Source organism: Parambassis ranga, chromosome 15, assembly GCF_900634625.1.
Source record: "Parambassis ranga chromosome 15, fParRan2.1, whole genome shotgun sequence".
NCBI classification, from domain to species: Eukaryota; Metazoa; Chordata; class Actinopteri; family Ambassidae; genus Parambassis; species Parambassis ranga.
The window spans coordinates 11,617,219-11,639,391 of record NC_041035.1 but is presented as its reverse complement, the minus strand read 5'-3'; the positions used below and the strand labels follow the sequence as shown (position 1 = coordinate 11,639,391).

The following is a 22,173-nucleotide window of genomic DNA, read 5'->3' as shown; positions in this document are numbered from 1 at the left end:
TAACTTAAAGCACAAAACCTTTTCTTCTCTTCCTTTTTCTGCTTAGGAGATGGTCCCCGTTTGCCATGTAATATATGCATCTATGCTTTGATCTCACAGTGATAATAATCCTTGCGAGTTATTTACTCAGTTTTGAAAATGCTTCAAAGCGGTGTCAAAGTTTTCTCTGCTTTAGGGGTGCTTCTGTATTCTGCTGGCTCTTGGGTACTGGGATGACAGGTCCTCTGTTATAGGTGTATATTTTTTTCCAAGTCTTAGCCTTTAGCAGAACATCAAATTACCCATCATAGTCCACAGCCCCCCCTTTCACGGCCCCTGCCCCTGTCAACATACACCACCATATATATTAAACAGTTGTGCTTTACAAGGTGGATTTTATGCACAATGAAAAGTGATTGTTTGAGGTAGCCTTAGGGATATTTTATTCTACAAGCAAGAAGGGGGAAAACACAGAAGAGAGCTAGCAAGAGAGAGAACATACGTATCAAGTATGGTTTTTACAGGACTTGCAGCCTGAAGGCCTTTGTAAATAAATAATGATCAACAGATTGGCTGTGGGCTTTTGAAAAGCATGCCTTTGTCAGTTTGCATGATGGGGAAAATTTTCAAAGCAAGAGGCTGCCTTCGTAGTCTGGCAGATAGGGACTGGGGGAGCACGCCCATCCCCAGCTTATGACTGCAGAGTGATACACTGGAATAACTCAACTCTGTTTGAAATATAGACTGAGGGAGGGAGTTAGAAAGAAAAGAGGGGGGCTAAGGCACTGGAGTGAGACTTTCTGTTAGGGAAAGGCTGTTATATTAAAGTGCATCTGATAAAATATTATATCCAGGAAAAATATTTGGTTTGATTATGTGTAAATATATCTGTCATCTATTTAATTTCTTGTGTATTTTTGACATTTAGCATGACCATATCATTAATTTAGCAAATCCAACGTGTCACTGTGCTAATGAGCCGCGTTGCCACCATTGGCATTAACACCAATTCCCACAAACATTTCTGACGGGTCATGACTGACAACACACATCCTGTCGCAAAGGATGTCACAGTATCATCCACAGCTGATATCCCTTGGGCGTGGCCCTGTAGCACAGACGTCATGTCTGCTTTCCTTGAGCCTTGTGGTAGGTTCAACCCGAGGCGCGGTGAAGGAGGGAGGGAGGGAGGAGGGGGAGGTGTGTGGAGGCCTGTGACAGGCTGCCAGTCACGCCGCTGACAGCTCTGTGAAAGATAGCTGTCTTGGCAGAGAGAGGTGGAGCGGCAGCCCGCCTGCATGCGCCAGTCAGCCCCTGTGTGGAGGCGAGCGGAGCTGAGCAGATTGAAGTGACGGGGGCTCCGTGGAGTTGATTGGCGCAACACGCGGCTCTGGATGAAAGATTCAGGCTGAGTGTAAAAACACTAAATGCTGTCAGTGTTATTATCACCTGCTCTCACTGATAGAGGAAGAGAGAAGGAGAAGTGAAGAGAGAGAGGGTGGCTAATTGACAGCTTTTTTTTTCAACTTTTACTTTTTCCTGCGTTGGCATGCAATCCAAATGCAGGTTGAAGGGAGAGATGACATCAAAGCCTTGTCAGTGAATGACAGTGTTGATAGAGGATAGAGAGAGTGATACTGAGAGAGATGTATGTCAAATTCTTGAGATGTTTTCTCCCATATTACTCACATGTCTGTCTCCCTGCATTTCCCTGCTGCAACCCGGGTTTTCATTATTTGTAAATAAATTGCATTCACATCGCTGTTTAGCAAGCAATTCTGTTTTTGTTGTTGTTGTTGAGGAGCTGCACTAAAAAATTTCCAGTTCATCCTGGCTGTTTTGATCAAAATTTTCTGGCTTGTGTGTAGAGGAACTGTGAGAACACGTCTTGTAGAATTAAGTGCAAAAACAGGAAAGGCGGTATAACAGGACTGACAGGAGCCCTTTCATGGTCAGTGTTACACTGGATATAACTCAGCAGCCCACTGCTGTGGATTAGCCTGTTTGGTTGTGACATGCTGTTGAAACATTAATGGCCATCAGCTGGGAAAGCAAAATGTGATTGGGCAAATTCCTGAAATATTTAAGGTGTAAGCCTGTTGGAGCTTTTGCTATTTGTGCCACATGGCGTCAGGAACTGGAAGAGAGGGTAAAAGCTGGTAATTGGCCTTGTGTTGTCATGCCATTCAGTCAGTAGCACTCAAGTTCTGCTTGTTCTCCTCTGTACCACAGTGAGCACTGGGTCTCTGAGTTTTCTGATGCTCTGACATCAAGGACAAGAAGGAGGAATAGTGTGGGAGTTTTTAGTGCAGCAGAAAAGTTTTAATATATTTAGACACTACAGATCTCAGTAAATTCTGGTGGTCTCTCTACACTTTCATTTCACTCAAGGCTGTAGTCACAACAATTGTCCTATGTTGTGTTTTTCAGTCGACACGACCCCCTTCTAATTCCCGGAAACGAACAAATTGAGAACATGGACATGAACGTGAAGAGGTATGACTCGACAGGGATGTTTCACTGGTGCCCATCAAAAGACATCGAAAAAGTCATCCTGGTAAGTGGGGCATGAGAGTGGACACCTAGTACAAAATAAGAGAATGTACAAATGTAAAAACAAAAAAAAACAAATAAGTGAGTAAGTATGCTCGGGAGGAAAAGTCTGCCCACAATACTGTAGTAACGCAATTCCATACTAATGTGTATTGAAATTTCTCTCACTGCCTCTCTGTTGTTTCAAGGTGAGTTTTTTAAATATATGTATATATATATCTATATATACATCCACCAAGGATCTCTACGCATGAGTTTGCTCAGATGTTTCAACAAGGCAGTTTGTAAGCATTTAGAGTACAGGACTGTTTGTTCGGGTTAAAAAAACACAGAAGGCACTTTACTGAATAAAAGAGAAAAATGTTTCAGGATCAACCAAACACATACATATACTATTGATAACTGAGAAAACTATTATTTGGAGTGGTATTTATATTACTTAAAGGGGCATTTTGTAAAAATAAAAAAAAAGGTAAAAAAGGCTGCACCACTTTTCAGTGGTTGCTGTTGTCAAATACCCTAGAGATGGCGTACGTAAGCTCTTACTGTGTAGTCTGCTGTAGCTGGTGGTGCATGGCCGTGCATGGCCGTGCATGGCTGTGCAGCTTTAGCATTAGACAACACCAAAGACTGGAGGCTTGTTCGGTGCAGCAAACAGAGACTGAGATCAAGGAACCAACTGTATACAAGTTGGTTGTTGGATACAAACAGCAGTTTGTGTGATGATACTAGATGCTACATTGACATTTGTGGCTTGAGGTTATGGTCCAGGGCTGTTTCCACATTTACAAATTGCTCCTTTAATATGCTGCTGCTAAGATGAATATAATAGAGTATATTCTCATATCTCATTGTCATGAAACTTACAAACTGCATTTTTCAATTGTGATTTTGATAAAGCATTTTTTTATGTTCGGTAAGATTACATATGTGATACTACAATGACTACTTATAAACAGAATAGTGGTTAACCAACCTTGTTTATGTAACTTTAAGAAATATAAAGCTAAATGCTTGGTTAACAAACTATTAAATGTTTATAATGTACTTTTATTTATCAGAATTGTCAGAATGTGTCTCCTTATGATATTTTCCTTCCTCTGTTAACAGCTCTGCTCTGTTTGTCTCAGTGTGTCCTCTGTTCTACACTTTTTCCTCATTCCTCTCTCTGCTCTTCTTGTCTTTCCCCCTCGTCCCTGTATTCCCTGCAGACCCGGAGTGAAGCCTCCATGACAGTGCTGAGCGGCCATGTAGTGGTCTGTATATTTGGGGATGTCACGTCTGCTTTAGTGGGGCTGCGAAACTTGGTGATGCCTTTAAGAGCAAGCAACTTCCATTACCATGAGCTAAAGCACATAGTGTTTGTGGGCTCGCTGGATTACCTTCGAAGAGAGTGGGAAACTTTACACAACTTCCCCAAGGTCTCCATCTTACCCGTGAGTGTGCTCTTTCTACAGAATCTACTAACAAAGTGTTGATTTACTTCAGATTTACATTGAAATCTCATAGTGGTTGTCATTTTGATTTGATCACACACTACTCAATTGAATGATCACTCCATGAGAGCTCAGTGAACCTTCCCCGCCACTCCAACAGAGCAGTGACACATCCTGCATATCCAAAGTGGAGTTTATGAGTGTTGCAGCTGCAGTGCCCATCACAGATGGGTGGCTTGCTGCCTTAGAGCTTGTTAGGGCCGGCTTGACTGATGATCAGAGGAGAATCCCAAATACAGCCTTCAGCGCAGGCCAGCCTTTAGATTAGTCCGTGTCTCTGAATCTCAAATGCCCAGTTAGATCAGTGGAATGTCATTGCCTCAAAACAAGAATACTTGTTAACTAATTTCCCAGTACTCCACTCTGCTCACTTCTTAAATTTGTTTTTCTCTCCCCCATGTCTGTGTGTTCTCTGTGTTTTTCTTTCTCTCTCCCTCTCTGGCTGTCTTGCTCTTTCTCTGTGTTCTCCTCACCCCTGAAGGGTACACCATTAAGTCGGGCAGATTTAAGGGCTGTCAACATCAACCTCTGTGACATGTGCGTAATACTGTCAGCCAATCAGAACAATATCGAAGATGCCTCACTGCAGGATAAGGAATGCATCTTGGCATCACTCAACATCAAATCTATGCAGTTTGATGACAGCATTGGGGTCTTACAGGCTAATTCCCAAGGTAAGAAGCGTCCTATTAGACTCCATGTACACTGCTGCCCAAAGGGGACAGGTTATGGCAGAAAGACAGTAGTCAAAAAAAGAAGACAGAAAAAGACTTGAGGGGGATCAGAAGGCCACACAGGAGAGGGGGATGTAGTTTGTCAGCCACAGTGTCTGCTAAGTGCTCTTAATTGAAATTCTCTGCAAGTGTGCGTTGAATTGAATCTGTGAAGTAGCTTTACTGTAACTCCTGTAGATGTATGCACACAAATCATTGTGTTGATTGCTTCATCAAGCCTGTGAAGAGTGTTTACTCCACATAATTTTCTGATGATTTCAGTCCTGCCCCTGGTAATTAGTTGCTGCTAAACCTCTTTGATAATACTTTTTAATGATGTAATCAACATGACTGTGTCATTTGATGTTGTTCCCCCTGATCTGGAGTCTGGCAGATCGTCTGGAACAGATTGTTGATGTTTGCAGACAAACATACCAACCTGGCATCCCATCAGGCCTCATCATCATTAAGCAGCGAGTACAAATCACCAGGCAGGCCAATTCAGCTGCTCCTCATTAGTCACAACAAAACAGCGACATGTACACGCACACACATTCATGTTTGACTGTGTGTGCACGTTTTCATAACACACACACACACACACACAGGCGTTCATGCCAACGCAGTCTGTCCCTAAACATCAGGTAATCCTCAGTTTATGATTAGCTTGAAAGGCATGGCGTGCCTTGAGCACAGCACTATGTAGTACCACCGCTGTGACTGTTGTGAATACAAATCATAGTTGAAGGTTCAAGGGGCCAACATTTTTTTGAGTGCAGAGCACTTCCACATGTTTTAGGAGAATGCCAATGCTGGTATTTCTCCAGTTTTGAGTGAGTGATATGTTGTCGATAGCAGTGCCACCAAGCAGGGGTACATCTGAGCCCTGGGGAGCGTCTCTAAACAGGACACCACCTCACGCTAGTCCAGACCTTCTGCCGGGAATCGATAGATGAACTCTAGTGTTATCAATAACTGGCTCTTTTATTTACCACATGCATAAAGACATGCAATCATGCATACTCAATAAACTGCACACACTCACGCAGACCCTGCTATTGTATCACAGATACTGCTGTGGGAATTCCTTCCTCATAGCGATGCTCCTATCCAGACGCTGTCTGTGGAATTTAGAAGGTGCAAATGAATAAGTAAACATGTGCTTTCCTGGGGGAGAGCTTCTCACGGCTGCTGTAGCATGTAGTCAACCACAGAGCATAGCTGTGCCCGCGGGGCTACAGGGATAAGAGGGGGTGCAACCCAGATCTCAAACATCTATAGGTATTGTTGCTAAACAGACTTGGGTTAGAGCTTTACAGTATGAACAGAGATGTTGTGTGGCCTGTTTGGATCTCTATTTAGTATAATCTTAAGAATATATGCTGAAACATAATTTTTACATATTTTATTATTATTCACGTTAATTGTGCAAGAAGATGCAACATTTTATTCATAAGTTAGTTTTGGCGTACAGCCCTGTTCATGGAGACCACCTGCTCACACTGCACTGCAACTTTTCAACTTCTTGTAACCACACAGCTTTTGAAAGCAGCTCAGCAGCAGGCCTCGTGTACGCCTGTTCTCACCGGCATCGCTTTCTGGTTTACGCACTGCGCAGAACGGAAGCTGTTCTTCTACATCTCGGCGTCGTCTTCATGTTCGCTATGATACAATAAGAGCAGCGTTTTAGAGGCAGAATCCAAAAAACCTGGCTGTCACTCTCCAGTGGAGTAAACATCATCCTTTATGGACATCGACAAAATGATGCTCTGAGCTTTTGCTCCCCGGTTGACTCCGAGTGTCAAACCTCTGCTGCTTCCTAGTTCAATAATTGGTGTAACAAAAGTTCTGATTATCCGTGCTTCAGTTCAGTGTGTGCTTCCTGCTGTGTACTAAACTATTTGGTGTCTTTTCTGTTGCAAAGGGCTGAAAGATCCCTTTTGTAATGTAAGCAGCTCATTGAGTTTCTTGACAGTGAAAACACACACACACACACATACACATGCGCACAGAATTTGCAATCCTTTTAAAACTTTGTGACCTGAATATATTCCCTGCATTATGTTTCCTTGGTGGTGGCACTATAAGCTGGCATTTTGCTGTAGTCAGCACTAAATGATGGATGTCAAAACACAGTTGATGCATTATGCATATAGCATTACAGATTTAAGGTGTTTACTTGTCACTTTGAGGAAATGCAAAAATGTGAAGTCATGTGAATTCATACTCCTGTCACTTGCACTTGTATTTCATGGTTGTGCGCCACACCATTTCCGATAAAAGGTTTTCAAGATCCACTTCACCAATTTTATCGTAACAAAATGAACAACATATAAAATTTATGTCGGCCCGTTGATGGAGGGATGTGAATGCTAAATATGTCTTAGCTGACCCCTAAAAGCACAATATCTGAATTGCAGTTTTTAGACAGGCACCTCATTCACTTAGTGACTGAGGTGCCTTTTCATGCTTCTGTCAGTGTGTGTTTCTTTTTTCTGATAGTCCACACATTTCAATGACACAAAAAGCACACTTCAACAACTTCATGCCGAGTGAGCGGACATGCACTATGTATAAGAGTATTGATACAGAGTTCCAGGTCACATCCCCATACTGATGATACCTCTGCAGTAGAAAAAATTACGCTTCTGCTTACACAGGGAATAATGCTAATCCATACAAGCCCATGTTCACAACACACAATGAGAATAAAATCTGAGTTTTTGATTTTGATTTTAATGCTAGAGAAATTTAAGATTTCACAAAAAAACGCAATACAAACTTGGTCGAAATACCTGGTTACTAGTAGTTATATAATTATGTATTCATTACACCTGAAGTGTTTAAATATTAAACAACTAAAATTAACAGAAAAATATGTCAGGTTAAAATGTCACAATGGCACTTTTATAGTTAAACAGTGTCATTTTTCTGTGAAATTGAATTAGAATCAATATGCAAAACTAACTTGTTGTAAATCATACTGACAGAATTGGTTTAAGAGCATCAGTTATCAAGCTTAGCTGCAAAAAATTACTGTCGGATTCACAAGTTGAACTGTTTTTTTTTGTAAATAATAAGTTGTGAAATGAAGTTTACAGGGTGTCCTGAAACGTTGTGTGCATCTTTACTGTATTTTTAAAAAAGAACATTATTGTGCCAAGCACAGATTTTAATGTTCAAAAATGATATTTTTACAGTGTAATTTTTGTATTTTTACATGTATTGATTGAGTAATACGGTGAATACATCTATTACAGTTTCCTGGCCAGCCTTAAAACAAAGCTGTTGTTGTTGTTTTTATTTGTTGCTGTGTTGCATGAACTGTAACAGTGTTTACTGTTGTGTTTAGGTTTCACGCCTCCAGGAATGGACAGGTCATCTCCAGACAGCAGTCCAGTACATGGCTTCGTGCGTCAGGCTTCTGTCACCACCGGATCCAACATCCCCATCATCACAGAACTAGGTAAACCTGTTTCCACCAGCCTCAAAGGCCAAACTATGCATGGCACACCCTGATGCCTTGGTTCGGCTCATTCTTCATTTCCAGACATAGTCACTAGCACCAATTACCCGAGACTTCATTCTGCTACCAAAAGTTCCAACTCATTCATGGTCAAATGGACTTGGGAATGCGTGTTGTGGAATTTTTGTTCCCTTTCATGGTGTCGGTAGCTTTGCCCAACTCGCATTCATATTCGTATGTGACTTATTGGAACTAGGTGTTGTCAAATGGCGACTCCACTTGAAGATGGCAGACAAGCACTTTTAGGACAAAAGCTGTCTCCAGCAATTTGTCCACTAATGGACAAGAAAAACTCAGCCTGCTGGAGAGAGTGGGAGAAAAGGAAAGAAAGAGGAAAGGTGGAGAGAAAAAAAAGTGCCTTGGTTGCAAAATGGGTCCATTTATTAATAACAATGCCAGTGGTTGTATTCCCACTGGTGATGGGGACTCATGAAACTTTCAGATCTCTGAGGGGCCTTCTAAAGCACCAGAGACCAGCTACTCTGTCTCCCCTGACCCAATTAGGGAGCAATGGAGCATGAGGCCAGCTAAGAAAAGGCCAGAAAGAGAAAGGAGCTACCTAATGTTACTTGTAACTCGGCCAGCCATTACCTGAATAGAGGCTCTCCCATTACACTGCTGACCACGCGTGTAATCTTCAAAACTAGATTGTCCATGTTGGTTTCTGTCCTGGCCTCCAGTACAAGGGGCTAAACTTTTGATGCTGTTTGACAATGTTTGGAGGCTTACGTAGAATGTATTTTACATAGTATTGTTAGCAGAAGTCACTTACAGAACCCAGGATGTATTGTTCATTGTTTATATTGTTTAAGGAAAAAAGTAAAAAAAATCATCTGGCCGGTTTGTTAGACCAAGCTAGTTAGCCTGCTATGATTACATTGCTGATGTAGTTTTTTACATGGTTAGTGCAGTGTTTGATTGATTTTATTGTTGGCTAGCTGCAAAAGCCCACAAAAAAGGGGGTGGTGGGGTTGAAATGGTTAAATTTCAAATTTTTCCCCAGTGGTATTTTTTTTTTTTTTGTAACTGTAATTTGACTAAATTGTAACTGTAGCAAAATACATTACCAGAAACTCCGTTCGCTGTGCCACCCCAACACTGTTTTTTTCTAATTTCACAGCTGCAGCAACAGTAGATGTGATAACATTGTCTCTTATAAGGAAGGAGTATGAGCTTACAGAGGAGAGAGTGGCTGCATGTCTGGCCCGAACCGTACACTGTAATTACACTGTCATATGTTCAGGTTGCAGTGCCAGCAGCAGATTAAAGTCAAGTTAAAACATAAAAAACACGCCTCATCAGAGTTGCATGATCAATTTTGTTTGCATTGCGTGTGAGGTAGGTGTGTTTATGGATAAGACCTTGTTTATCCCTCTCACTGCTTCACCATGAAGACATTTATTGTTGTTGTAATGGTATAGCGCCATGACAGCTTTGGCTTTGTTTCCAGTGTGCACTCTAATCCGGGGTGCTTTTACTTTTTTAGACGCTGGACAGCCATGAATGTTTCGGAGTAATTCTGCGGTGACACGAGTAGTCTGAGACAAAGAAAAATGCCTTTATCTTTGAAACTGTTTCAATAACCATACACCATTTCTCCCCCTCTCTGCAATGTCTCATCACCATTAGCTAAACCTGGCAAACTACTGCCATTGGTTTCAGTCAGTCAGGAAAAAAAAAGTGGAACCAACATACAAATGATAACAGAGCTGGGTAAGCTGAGCCTTTGTCCTCTGCTGCCGTTCGTTCCCTCGCTCCGCCGCCCTGCTCCTCATCAGCTTGTCTTGATTTATCTGGCTGTAGTCAAGGCCCTTGCTGCTCCCATGGCTTCACTTTGAACACATTTTTATTCTTCGTTCTGGTTGAAATTGACTGTCTTGTTTTGGCCCTTTTTTTTAATGATTTTTTTCCCTCCCCCTCTTTTTTAGTTTTCTTCCCCTCCAGTTGCAGAGCATCACTAGGCCTTTGATCATGCTCGGTCTGTCCTTGTGGCTGTTTTCATAGCAATACCCCCCTTGGCCCCTCATCACCCCTCCTCCAAACACTCTCACACCCCAAACCACTCCACCCCACCCTGGCTCACTCTTTTGGCCCAGGCCTGTTTTTGCATCAGCCCCCTTGTCTCTTTGACTGACATTTCTGTTCCACAGCTCACAGGAAGCCAGGGAAGAAATCACAATTCAAAAAAAAAAAAAAAAAAAAAAATTCAAGCTCAATCCATCTTGCAAGCTGTTCTTTTTAAATTTGATGCCTTTTTTGCTGATCAGGACCATATCTCTGAAGCACAGATATCACACGAGTTAAATAAAAACTTGTGTTAATGCTAATCTCTCAAGCAACGTTGATTCATTGAGAGAAAATGCACTGAGAGGGGGTATTTTCTATTCTTCTGCCATCAATTCTGAGCCATTTTAATATATTTAGCAGACCTGTTTAATATTAATCATAATATATAGAGTGTGTTGTTACCTGGCTTTGATTTGACTTCCAGGGCACAGGTAAATATGTATCTCTCTAAAGGTGATGATGTGACAAACACATCTATCAAGAATAAAAAAAATTAGATTTTTTTTAAAAAGCATGATTTTTAATAATGCATGATTTTCTCATGTAGCCTTTGTTGAAGTCTCACTTTCATTACAGGTAAATCAAGAAATACAGTGCTAGTTTAAAACATGCACATTTTAGCTTTGACTATGAAGCTTATATTGGTTCAAGATGCACATTTTGATTTTAAACAAACATAGACAGAAACTTAGGGACTTCTACAATGGTTATCAATATATCTTATATTATACTATCAAGTCATATTTTCTCCAAATGTATGTAATGCACCCTGCATGTTATAAAAGGTACTTAAAATTTATAATTAAAGATGAACTGTTTTTTACCCAGTTGACACATTTTCAAACAAACATTCCAAACAATGATACAACTCATTGACGAGGAAGGTGTATAAATTAACACATATGTTGTTCATTGGCCATTTGTAACAGGGTCTGTCAAAACATGTCGATTGTTTGGAGACGAAATCAAGTTGTTGGTTAATGTTGTGTTTAAGTGCAGCTGTAGATGCAAAAATATAATGTGCATCTGATGTTACATTATATTGGACCCTCCATCGATACGTATATATACCTGAGACCTCAGGATTATATGTCTAAACTCTCAGATGTGTGTGTTTGTGTGTGTGCGTGTGTACACTTCACAATATCCTGTCTAACTCAGCTGCTTTACTCCACCCCCCACCCTTCTCCCAGTGAACGACTCAAACGTTCAGTTCCTGGACCAAGATGATGATGACGACCCAGACACAGAGCTGTACCTCACTCAGCCCTTCGCCTGCGGCACCGCCTTCGCTGTCAGTGTACTTGACTCCCTGATGAGTGCGGTGAGTTCTCAAACAGACTGCTAACATGCTGCACCAACCATTTCTTTGCCATATTTTTTCCCTAAATTTTACATTTTTGTAAATTTTCTAATTTTTATTTTCCGATTAGTTGTGTATGAATATATATATATATATATATATATATATATATATATATTAATAAAACAAGAGAATTATTTGGAATTTCAGAACCTGAACAAGTAGAAAGCAGTATCACACAAAGCACATGGAGATGCTGCATCCACTGTGTTGCAGTTGTGTAACACTTACATGTTGTTGCACTGGTAGCAACTACAAGATGAGAGTAACTTTGAGGTGAAGATGGACCTAACAAAACTTTAGTAACTCCAGAATGCACTCTGCCATGTTTGTGGTCACAATCATACCACTTGAAATATTATTTTTCTTCACTTCTGGTGAGTCTTTGCTGTGAAATTAAAAACATATCTCCGTGTTGTGATAAGTTTCTGCACATTTTTGGCATTTCAAGTAGGCAGCAGTTGGTAAATGAAATGGTACAGTACATTGATCACACATGCCTGCCATCTCCACTGACATCAAAAGGGAAATCGTTGGCATTACTCCTCATCGACGAATTTAACTTTCACAAGCCTTATTAGATCTTTAAACAAAGTGTTGAAGGCTAACGTAATGGCAATGACACAAGCTAGGCTATAACAGCACACTCTTTCATCTTCTGACAATGTCACACCACCGCGCTGGAGATAAGATAAAGGTGGAGATGGGAGGAAAAATTATCACCACCATTTTTTTTTCCCCCTCTTCCGTTTCTCTCATGACCAACAGTAGTTTTTATGTCTTTGGTGCTGTGATGGCTTAATTCCAGCAGTCCTCTCAGTGAATGAGGGGTTAGAGGGGGGCAGACAGAGCTGAGCCGAGCGTGGAGCAGAGCAAGCGTCAGCTGTAGTCTGGCACTGGTCAGAGGTGAAGCCGGCTAATGGACACTGCTCATCCATCATGAGGCTCCGCGAGCCTGTCAGGGGGCCCGGGGGAGAGGCGCTGCCACTATGGTGCGAGTGACAGCGGCTGTCCTCGTGTGCAGCAAAAAGCAGGTCCTGATCGGCTTGAAGGACAAGAGAACCTGACACCCACAGAGCGCAGGCAAATCATGGTTTCAGAAGGGGAAGTGAACACTGAACAGTGCGCAAGTGACGAGTACTCAAAGCCTGGAAAAAGGGCTTTGTTAAGGACATTGACCTAATCTGTCAGAAATGTGATAACTGAATCATCATCATAGTTGGTTCCATTCATAAATAGTGGACAGTGATGAATTTCTTTATGTTGCTTTAACATTTGAAAAGGGGTAGAATAACACTTCACAATAGTTTTCAATCTGTGTAACTAAATTAAAAAATATCTCCATGGCAATATAGCAGATGTGTTTTAGTAATCTTATGAATAAATAAACATTTAAAGCTCCTGAAAATAATCCTATCATTGGTAGAAAGACTGACAGATTTCTCTGTTTCTGAGTCTGAGGGTCTACATAACAGAGACTGTGCTTTCTTCATACATCTGCCACCTCTCGCCACTTGTGCTGTTAATGGTGTCTTCTTACAGAGTTCCCCTTCTCTCTTCTCCCCAGACATACTTCAATGACAATATCCTGACGCTGATCCGGACGCTGGTCACAGGGGGAGCGACGCCAGAACTGGAGGCCCTGTTGGCTGAGGAGAATGCTCTCCGAGGAGGATACAGCACACCGCAGACACTGGCCAACCGAGACAGGTGTCGCGTTGCCCAACTAGCCCTCTACGATGGGCCGTTTGCTGACTTGGGGGTAAGTGGATGTTTAAGTGGAGATGACACATTTTGGCACTACCCGGCAGCACACATCTGGCTGCCTCCGCTCCTCGCAGTCCTTAATCCGATGTGAAGAACAGTGATCACGCAAAGCAGGCCTTAGTGGGAGGCGCGCGAGAGAGAAACGTTTTACAAAGAACAATGAAAACACCACCGAAGTACAAAGTTTAATTTGTTCCAACCTCTTTTATGCTATTGTTATACAGAACTTCCAATATTGAAGTGATTTAGTTTTTCTAGGATAACAAATGGTGAAAGGTTTTTACAGCCTGCTTGGTATTCATCCCCATTGTAAACAGTGATACAGAAGACCTTTACACAGAATCATGTCTGCTCCCACTAACTGAGATCATCAGAGTGACCTAACATCTTTGTTGTGTTCACCAGGATGGCGGCTGCTACGGAGATTTGTTCTGTAAAGCACTGAAGACATACAACATGCTGTGCTTCGGAATCTACAGATTAAGAGATGCTCATCTCAATGCACCAAGCCCGTGCACGAAAAGGTACAGCACATGCTAATGCTCACTCAAAATGAGTAACAAAATAAGTGATTTAGCTTTTATATAAAGAGAAAATGTACAGTGTCGTATAAAGCTGCACAAACAACCCCGCAGCACTTCCTGTCATCAGATTTACACTGTAAAACATTTAGCGTACTGTAGAACAATACTGTAATACTGAATTTTTACAGTGATTTTTACAGTGTGAGTGTTTTTACAATTACAAACACAGTAGCTCAGTGCTTTAACAGTGATACAGTACAGGATTTTAAGTATTTTTAATGTATTACTGTGCTGTTACTATTCATTTTACAGTGATGAGTACAGTAATAGGAATAATTACAGGATTACTGTATTTTTACTGTCATGTGTGAAGGTTTAATCCTCTCTCTGTTTCCTGGACAGATACGTGATCACAAACCCACCGTACGAGTTCGAGCTGGTGCCCACAGACCTGATCTTCTGCCTCATGCAGTTCGACCACAACGCTGGGCAGTCTCGGACAAGTTTATCCCACTCGTCCCACTCCTCCCATTCCTCCAGCAAAAAGAGCTCCTCTGTGCACTCCGTTCCTCCTTCCAACCGGCAGAACCGCAGCAGTAAGACCCGGGAGTCTCGCGACAAACAGAAGTATGTGCACTCACTTTCTTTTTTTAGTCTGCATGCTTAGTGTTTTAAACCTGACCTGTATTTTATAGATGTGTATTTGTGTGTATGTGTGTGTGTGTCTGGGTGTATGTGTGCAGACTGTGATGACACATGCACTGATGTATTGTGCGTTTGTGTCCATGCCCCGTGATTGTGTGTTTATTTCATAATCAGCTGCATGCGGTCTTCACTCTCACATCACAGCAATCATAACATGACATTGGCAAATGAATAATTTGTGCTCATAACATTAGACTCTTATAACACATGAAGCTCTTAGTAAACAGTAAAAAAAAACATGAGTTTGAAGGACATGGCCACTGAGGTTAGAAACAAGCATACAGCAAAGGCCTCAAAGCACAACACACACTCAGTATGTTGTTTGGTCTACCTGTTGTCTTCATATTTAGGTGTTTTGTGTCTAACCTGTAGTATATGTGCAGTAAGAAACTGTTGTTTGTTGGATATTTGTGCACATGATCATTATGCCTGGATCATGGACGTAGTATTGTGATTGACTTACTGTAGCTGATATATAGAGCACATTGGCTAACATTACTGATATGCTGATACTCATGAGATCATCCCTCATTAACAGTGTTGATATTTTGTTATTCATGGTGCATCTGGACTGCTTTACTGCATGTTCATGTTGGCAGCCCTTTTGAGCAGGCTCTTATTTCCTGTTCTGTTTCTTATACAATTATAAGATTATTTAAAATTTAGTAAAAATATTTTGACCTTCATGTTATATATTTCTTATTCCTTTCCCCCCAAATTTTAAATTATTTTTCATTATTTGGGCAAATTAAGTAATTTTAATATCATGATAAATTCCAAAAGCATGCAGATTTGTTATTGTACTCAAGGAATATTAAATGGTGGATGATAAGACCTCAGTACATCTTAAAATGAAGATGTATTAAAAAGCCCAAATACTGTACAGTATATGTAGTGTTAGTTGGAGTGGTAGTGATTTGTAAGTTGTGCATTGACTGTAAATACTACTCACTTACAGTAGATTACTTACCTCTCTTTCTGAAGTGCAACAAGGATGAATAGAATGGGCCAAGGTATGCAAGTTAACGATTCTGCATGACTTAGCAACCTTTACCCGGGGTTCCGATCATAACTATGTCCTCTGTGGATTTAGTTATGACGAGGGGAGTTTGTTTTGATTTGTTACCTTCTTCTTTTCTTAAGTAAACCATGCCTCAGTTTAAGTTTTGCTTTCATCTGGAAAGCAAAATGTCTGCTGTTGCTCCTGCCTCCTCCCTGCCATGATCAGGACCATCTCCACATTGCATGAGGTTGAGACAAAAACCCCCTCCCTCCCCTCCTCCACCCACCCACCCCACCCCTTTCTTTGTGCCTAAACCTCGGTTATTTACTTGATGATATACATTTTCTTTTTCTCCAGACAAATCCCCCCTTTCACATGATTTCTTTCCATTATTTATCACGCCTTCTTATGATTTTATTTGAACTTGAGATGGTTTGCATTGTGTGAGAGGTCTGTGTGTTTGCGCATCTTCCCTCCTATTGAATGCTCTCAGATGACTGTAGCAGACAGAGATCGTACTTTTTTTTCCTCCCACTGTACACAATAGGTTATTATATATACCAGCTACCAGCATCAGCAATAAGCACAGAGTAACAACATGTTTTCTGAATGTATGAACCCACATCTTAGCTCACATGTAGGTCAGGCTGATTCAAATCCCCCTGATGCTGCCAAATTGCTTACTTCTTCACAGAACTTTAACAAAATGTGTGTCCAGCCCTGTGCCATCGGTCACACCAAGAAAGTAGGAGGTGTGACCGATTTAAAGTTTAAATTGAAGGGGGATATGAGTCTGTAAGTTTCCACCTTGTAACCCTGTGCACCTGATATGGTGGTTTGAGGCGACATCGCTAAGTTCACCGTATCAGCAGCAGACTCTGGAGAGAGATGGCAGACATCTTGCTTCACCTCAGGCACAATTCTACACATCAAATGTCTGTGCTGTAACACACCGCCCCGCAGCCTTAAGCTTGCTCACACACACATGCACACACAAATGAATCTCCGTGCAAGCCCTAATACACACACACACGGTGTGCTCCACATAGCAAAGTTAAAATTTGATATTACAACTTCACCCAAAAGGAAGTGACATGTTGAATGGCATTGCAGATGCCTGTGAAGTGCTGGGAGAGAGTTTACAAACTTCTGACAGCTGGTATACACCCTTCCCTTTCCTCAGAAACAGTGCTCTCATAGCCTGCTTAAACATGAAGAGATTCTCTCTGAAATGACACATCCAGCTCTTTCAAATCTCCTCCCTGTGCTGACAGTGATTATGTGAGCCAACTATGTAATGTGTCTGTTCAGGATACGGTATGATGAAAATTACCTTAAAAACCAGATCACCCAAATTGCAAAAGACATTTTTGTATAATATGAAACAAGTAGTAAATAGCCACACAGATAGTTATGCATTATCATGTTTGATTAGTTATAATAATATGAACAGCATAATGTTTAATTGATTGATTGAATGGTGTTTTTTTTCTACACCATTCCACAACATATTGACCTATGATGGTGCTTATTTGTATCATGACATGGTGCGAGCTGTACACATGCTTTTTTGCACTGACTTGGCACACATCCCAGTGACATCTGCAGTCTGGATGGTTGACAGAACACACAACAGCACAGCATTTTATAGATGAATGATGTAACCCTAAAGACTTAAGCATTTCTTTAGTTTTTACTTTTCTGTAATTTCTGAATGCTTCTTGTTTGACTGTGTTGTAGTAACAGCAAAGATCTCTGGGATCAGAACTATCTGTGCAGCTAGGATGCAAGAGCATCTAGCAAAGAAAAGATATAATATTCAGTTTTTGTAATTTGGGTGAATAAACCTTGTATCAACCCTTTAATGAATATTTTGAACGCCAAATTCAATTTTGATCTTGAGATTCATTGATATTCTGCTGTACTGTATCCATGAGGTTATTGACAATACCTCTTTAGTCAACTTCAGATTGGCTCAATACACCAGAACCTAAAATTAAAAACTGGACCTGACAGTTTGATGCCATGCAAATCTTAATCTCACTTAAACTGAGGCAGTATGGTTGTAAGTATCACATTGTTGCTTATTTTGTCTAACTAACTGTGTTTCCCTCCTCTTTTGCCTTGTCCCCCTCAGAAAAGAAATGGTTTACAGATGAACCAGAAAATGCCTACCCACGGAACATTCAGATCAAGCCCATGAGCACTCACATGGCCAACCAAGTCAACCAATACAAATCCACTAGTAGTCTGATTCCACCAATCAGAGAAGTTGAAGATGAATGCTGAACACCAGGTTTTCTTGCCCACTCACCAGACATCTGTTCGCTCTTCTAAAAGAGACAGGAAGAGATCACCAGTGCAGAGGAGTAATGATGATGATGATGATGACAGGTGGTGTTGAAGACTGACACATTTCTCTTCACTCATTCTTCTAAACAAGGGTTGGACAGGAACCCAAACTGGAAGGGACCTCCTATGTGTATACCTTTAATGTTACTTCCATGCTCTTGGACATTGTTTTATTATTAATGTATCCATAGAGATGTACATAATGACAATCAAATAAGGATTGTACAGCCCCTCCCCCTAGCACTTTTTGGAATTATTTTAAGAGAGTTGACAAAAAAAAGAGTACTTCCTGTAATTCTTTGCAATAGTTCACCTCTTCATGTGACCAGACTCCATGGCTACGGTGACTGGTTATTGGAGGATGAGGGTTGCGATAAACTGATCATATCATCTCCCAAAGATTCACCCAGATGCGTGACATCCAACCAGCTGGGTTCATCAGCGTCACATCTCCTGTCTGCTTCTGTTCTATTTGCACTAAAACTGAATAAGTTTCTTTTGACAGAACAACTGGAAACATCAGAGCCCATCCCCACCAACATATATATATATATATATAAGTCTGTGAGGAGATGATGGAAGGAAGAAAACACAGAAGGAAGGGCTGCTTGGCTTTGGAGGCATGCTTATATTGTTGGGTTGTTGTATATCATGTCATTGCTTAAGGTTTGCTACTTCACCTTGACTTGTCAGGTTGACTGAGAGCATTCCAGAACTGCAGATCAAAATCATCTTGTGAAACAGTAATCCAAAAATGCTGCAGTGATGGTGTATGCTACCTGAAAGAGGACCTTGTATTTACATGTCTTCTGCCGGTACGTCCAATACAAACTCGCATGATATGTGCCTGAGCCCCCTTTATAACAGATACAGTGTGGTCGAATAGTCTGAAAACATGAAAAGGATGGAATAACATCAACTTGCCCTGACCCATTAAGGAGTGTTTATATACACGTTGTGTGTGTGCGTGTGTGTGTGTGTGCGTGCATCGCAGCCACTTGTCCTACTGGTGTTATGCTTATCAGTGGCATCAACTGCCCCCCCCCCCGCTCTTCACCCATTGGTTTGGTTCTTAGCTCCAAAACCAAAAGTCATGGTAGAAGTTTGAAGGATTTGGATCACTAGATACTACGTTGCATCTGAAATCCCCAACTATGATTGAGCAGAACACGAACAGCAGCAGCGTGCCCACCCTGAACGGTTTCACTGCAATATCCTGCAGCTGAATTGGGATCGCGGTGTATTTTCTGAATGTTTTGTCTGTAAAGTTCATGTCTGAGGAAAGAAATGCCACATATTGCGTAAAAGTGGGCATCAATGGGTCCTCCTTTGATCAGAGCAACTGCCTGGCACAGGGTTGGCACAGAGGCAGTAAAGAGCTTGGATGTTCTCTGTTGCCAATCTAGATGTCACACGCCTCAAGAAAAAAGAGAGAAAACGAAATAAAATAAAACTCTCAGGAGTTACGCTGCTGTGTTCTGTCCTCCAGCTTGAGGAAATGCTCAAGCATAGTGTGCGGAGATGCAACTGAGCCACAGACTGCTTATAAGGACGCTGAGGAAGAGTTCTTAATGCTAGCCTGTGTGCAAACATGAAGGGACTCAAAGATCCAAATCCAGTGCTGGGATGATTGACCTGATACCTGTACTACTACTCATAGTAAAGCTTACACAATAAGTTGGTTGGGTTTGTACATTTAAACATAATTATTTTATATCCATATACGTGATCGATTTGTACTTATTTTTCTAGTCAAGAGCCAAGTGAAAAACTTAGAAAGATAAAAGACTACGACATATCAAAGGATTTTGTGTTTAACTTTATCAATATTTATTTCACATTGTACTAAGTGAAATGATTATTTTTTAATCCCCCCACCAAGCCTGTTGTTAACAAACTGCATCACTCTGGAGCTAATAAAGCTAGCTTGCATCTTCAGCCTGGCAGCTTGCTCTGTTGAGTGCTTGTAGAAATACATTTAGGCTCATCTGATGCCTCCTTTAGTCGCACAGATGCTACTAAATAATGTGTCTACTACTAATGGTCCCTAGCTATGAAATATAGGTGTAAAGAATTATGTATTGGGGGGGTAAATGTTGTAGTTAATTGAAGAGCATATCATAGAGAAGAATATAGTTCCCGCTGTGTGTAGGCCAGAACTGAATGACCTTCATTAGATGTGTTTGACCTAAATTAGGTCCCTAGTGCGGAGGGAGGAGTGTGTACACCACAGCACAGTGTGCTGGTTTTCCACTACACATGAGTTGTAGTATGGCGGGGAGACACTGTGTGTTTATTGCAGTGATCCTGCTTTATAGGTTGTAAAGGAAAAGTCATGCTGAAACAGAAAGACCATTTTGGAATATGGAAAAAATGATATAATTGTGCTTAATATGTTTGTGTAAACTCAAACCATTATATAGACCACATTACTTTCTCGAAAATGATCTGAGCTTCAATGTCCGTCTATTGGGTGTGGTGCAACTTATACTGAAGCTTCATACACATTGTCCTGAAGTGAACTTTTGAACTGTGATCACATCATTGTCACACATTGTAGCAAATAGATTTCTTTTCAGAAAAATATGTGATTAAAATGTATGTATAATTGGGTTGTTAATGGCATACTTGCTCGCCTGAACAATAAGGAACTATTAATATTTGATAATGGTAATGACTCATTATACATAGAATCGACAAACTGATTGTTATGTTGAAAAAAAGAAAAGAAAACAGAACTTGGATTCATGTAGGAAGACTGTTCAAGTACTGTAAGTGACACACAGAGGGAAAAAAAAGTCAGGCGGAATTCAATTTGGTTTAACAGCCATCGCTAAGATGGAAGGTAGCACCAATTCAGCAAATGTTATCAAAAGAGAGAACATCCTTTAGTTTTCCTGTTTTTAATTACTTTGTGTTTTTACAGGGTTTACATTCCATTTTGTCAGCTTGTCGTTTTCTTGTCACAAACTGTCACAACTGCTTCTTATTTGTTTACAGAGTATTTCGGAGGTACTTAAACATAGCAGTGCTCATAAATGAAACGGTACACGCTGCAAACTGGCATTAACATAAACTCGCAAAGTAATGCACCATTTATGTTCATTATACTTGATTACTGTGCTTTTTCTACCTGCAACTCGTTCAGGCTGGCATTACACACGACACTGATGTCTCTCCTTCCTACACCTTTATCAAATGTCTCTATTAGATGTTTTAGGTCTTTGCATTGTATACCTCTAAAAGTTTTTTAGAGTGTTTTTTGAAGTGCCATGAAGATTTAGTTGAGCAGGCATCCTTCAGTCATTCAGGGACACAGGCTCGCTTTTGAGGGAGCTGAGTCTGAGTGTTTTCCACTGTGAGAACATTGTCTTGTACTGGCATGGAGAACATCCAAGCCATCAATGCCTCCATGCCGGTACAGTGCCAGGCAGTGCCAGAGGTCAAGGGGAGGGCCCATATTAAAGTCCCACTAAAGCGACAAGTGGCATTTAGAAAAGGCCTGCTGGGGCAGACAGCTACAAGCCCCAGCCTTCAAACCACACATATCGCTGCTGTGTGCTTGGTTACAGGTTATCAGGCCATGTCAATGTGGTAGTGAGATATGGATGACTGAAAGATGCACATAGAGGCCCATGCCTGTAACATCAGATGTGTTGTTTTCCACTGGACAAATCAAAGACTACAGTGCGTCATATGTTACTGTTAAAAGTATGTTGCATTATTTTTGTTAATCTATTTTTTGCTGTAAAGGATGGTTATAATAATTTATTTGCTGGGAAATGTACTAGATATAATAGAATATATAATACTTATGGGGATGGGAGGTGGGTCTCAAGTCTTAATATAATACATTAAAATTGCATTCAGCAATTTTTTTAAGAAAAGTTGCATTTTTTTTTCTTCTTTTTGGCTGCCTATCAGTTCAGGAAGAATTCAGGATATCACAGAAAGGATTTGTTGGCACATCGTCATTGCAGCAAACAGGAGTTTGACATAGCAGTCTAATTAAGTTTGGATGTGTTCTAGACATGATGGGTGAAATGATTATTTGATGGTGCTGAGTTGATCTACCTGACTCTGTCAAATATAATCTGCTGATAAATATACTGTCTTGTACAAAAC

The 22,173-nt window shown here is 40.9% G+C and overlaps 1 protein-coding gene across 11 annotated transcripts in view; it reads left to right on the top strand.

The window, feature by feature from the left end:
* The window catches only part of kcnma1a (potassium large conductance calcium-activated channel, subfamily M, alpha member 1a), a 121,039-nt gene extending 99,083 nt beyond the window's left edge, over window positions 1-21,956 (top strand). For 7 of the 11 annotated variants that reach the window (XM_028422657.1, XM_028422662.1, XM_028422656.1 and 4 more), the window contains 10 exons: window positions 2,410-2,536; window positions 3,744-3,968; window positions 4,510-4,702; window positions 8,094-8,207; window positions 11,528-11,658; window positions 13,265-13,459; window positions 13,870-13,988; window positions 14,391-14,615; window positions 15,678-15,706; window positions 17,834-21,956. In XM_028422657.1, the coding sequence (XP_028278458.1) occupies window positions 2,410-2,536; window positions 3,744-3,968; window positions 4,510-4,702; window positions 8,094-8,207; window positions 11,528-11,658; window positions 13,265-13,459; window positions 13,870-13,988; window positions 14,391-14,615; window positions 15,678-15,706; window positions 17,834-17,985 (1,510 nt within the window). In that variant the 3' untranslated portion in view covers window positions 17,986-21,956. The remainder of the gene's footprint in view (window positions 1-2,409; window positions 2,537-3,743; window positions 3,969-4,509; window positions 4,703-8,093; window positions 8,208-11,527; window positions 11,659-13,264; window positions 13,460-13,869; window positions 13,989-14,390; window positions 14,616-15,677; window positions 15,707-17,833) is intronic. The other 4 variants (XM_028422661.1, XM_028422663.1, XM_028422659.1 and 1 more) reach the window with 1 other exon arrangement.
* The last annotated feature ends 217 nt before the right edge of the window (window positions 21,957-22,173 follow it).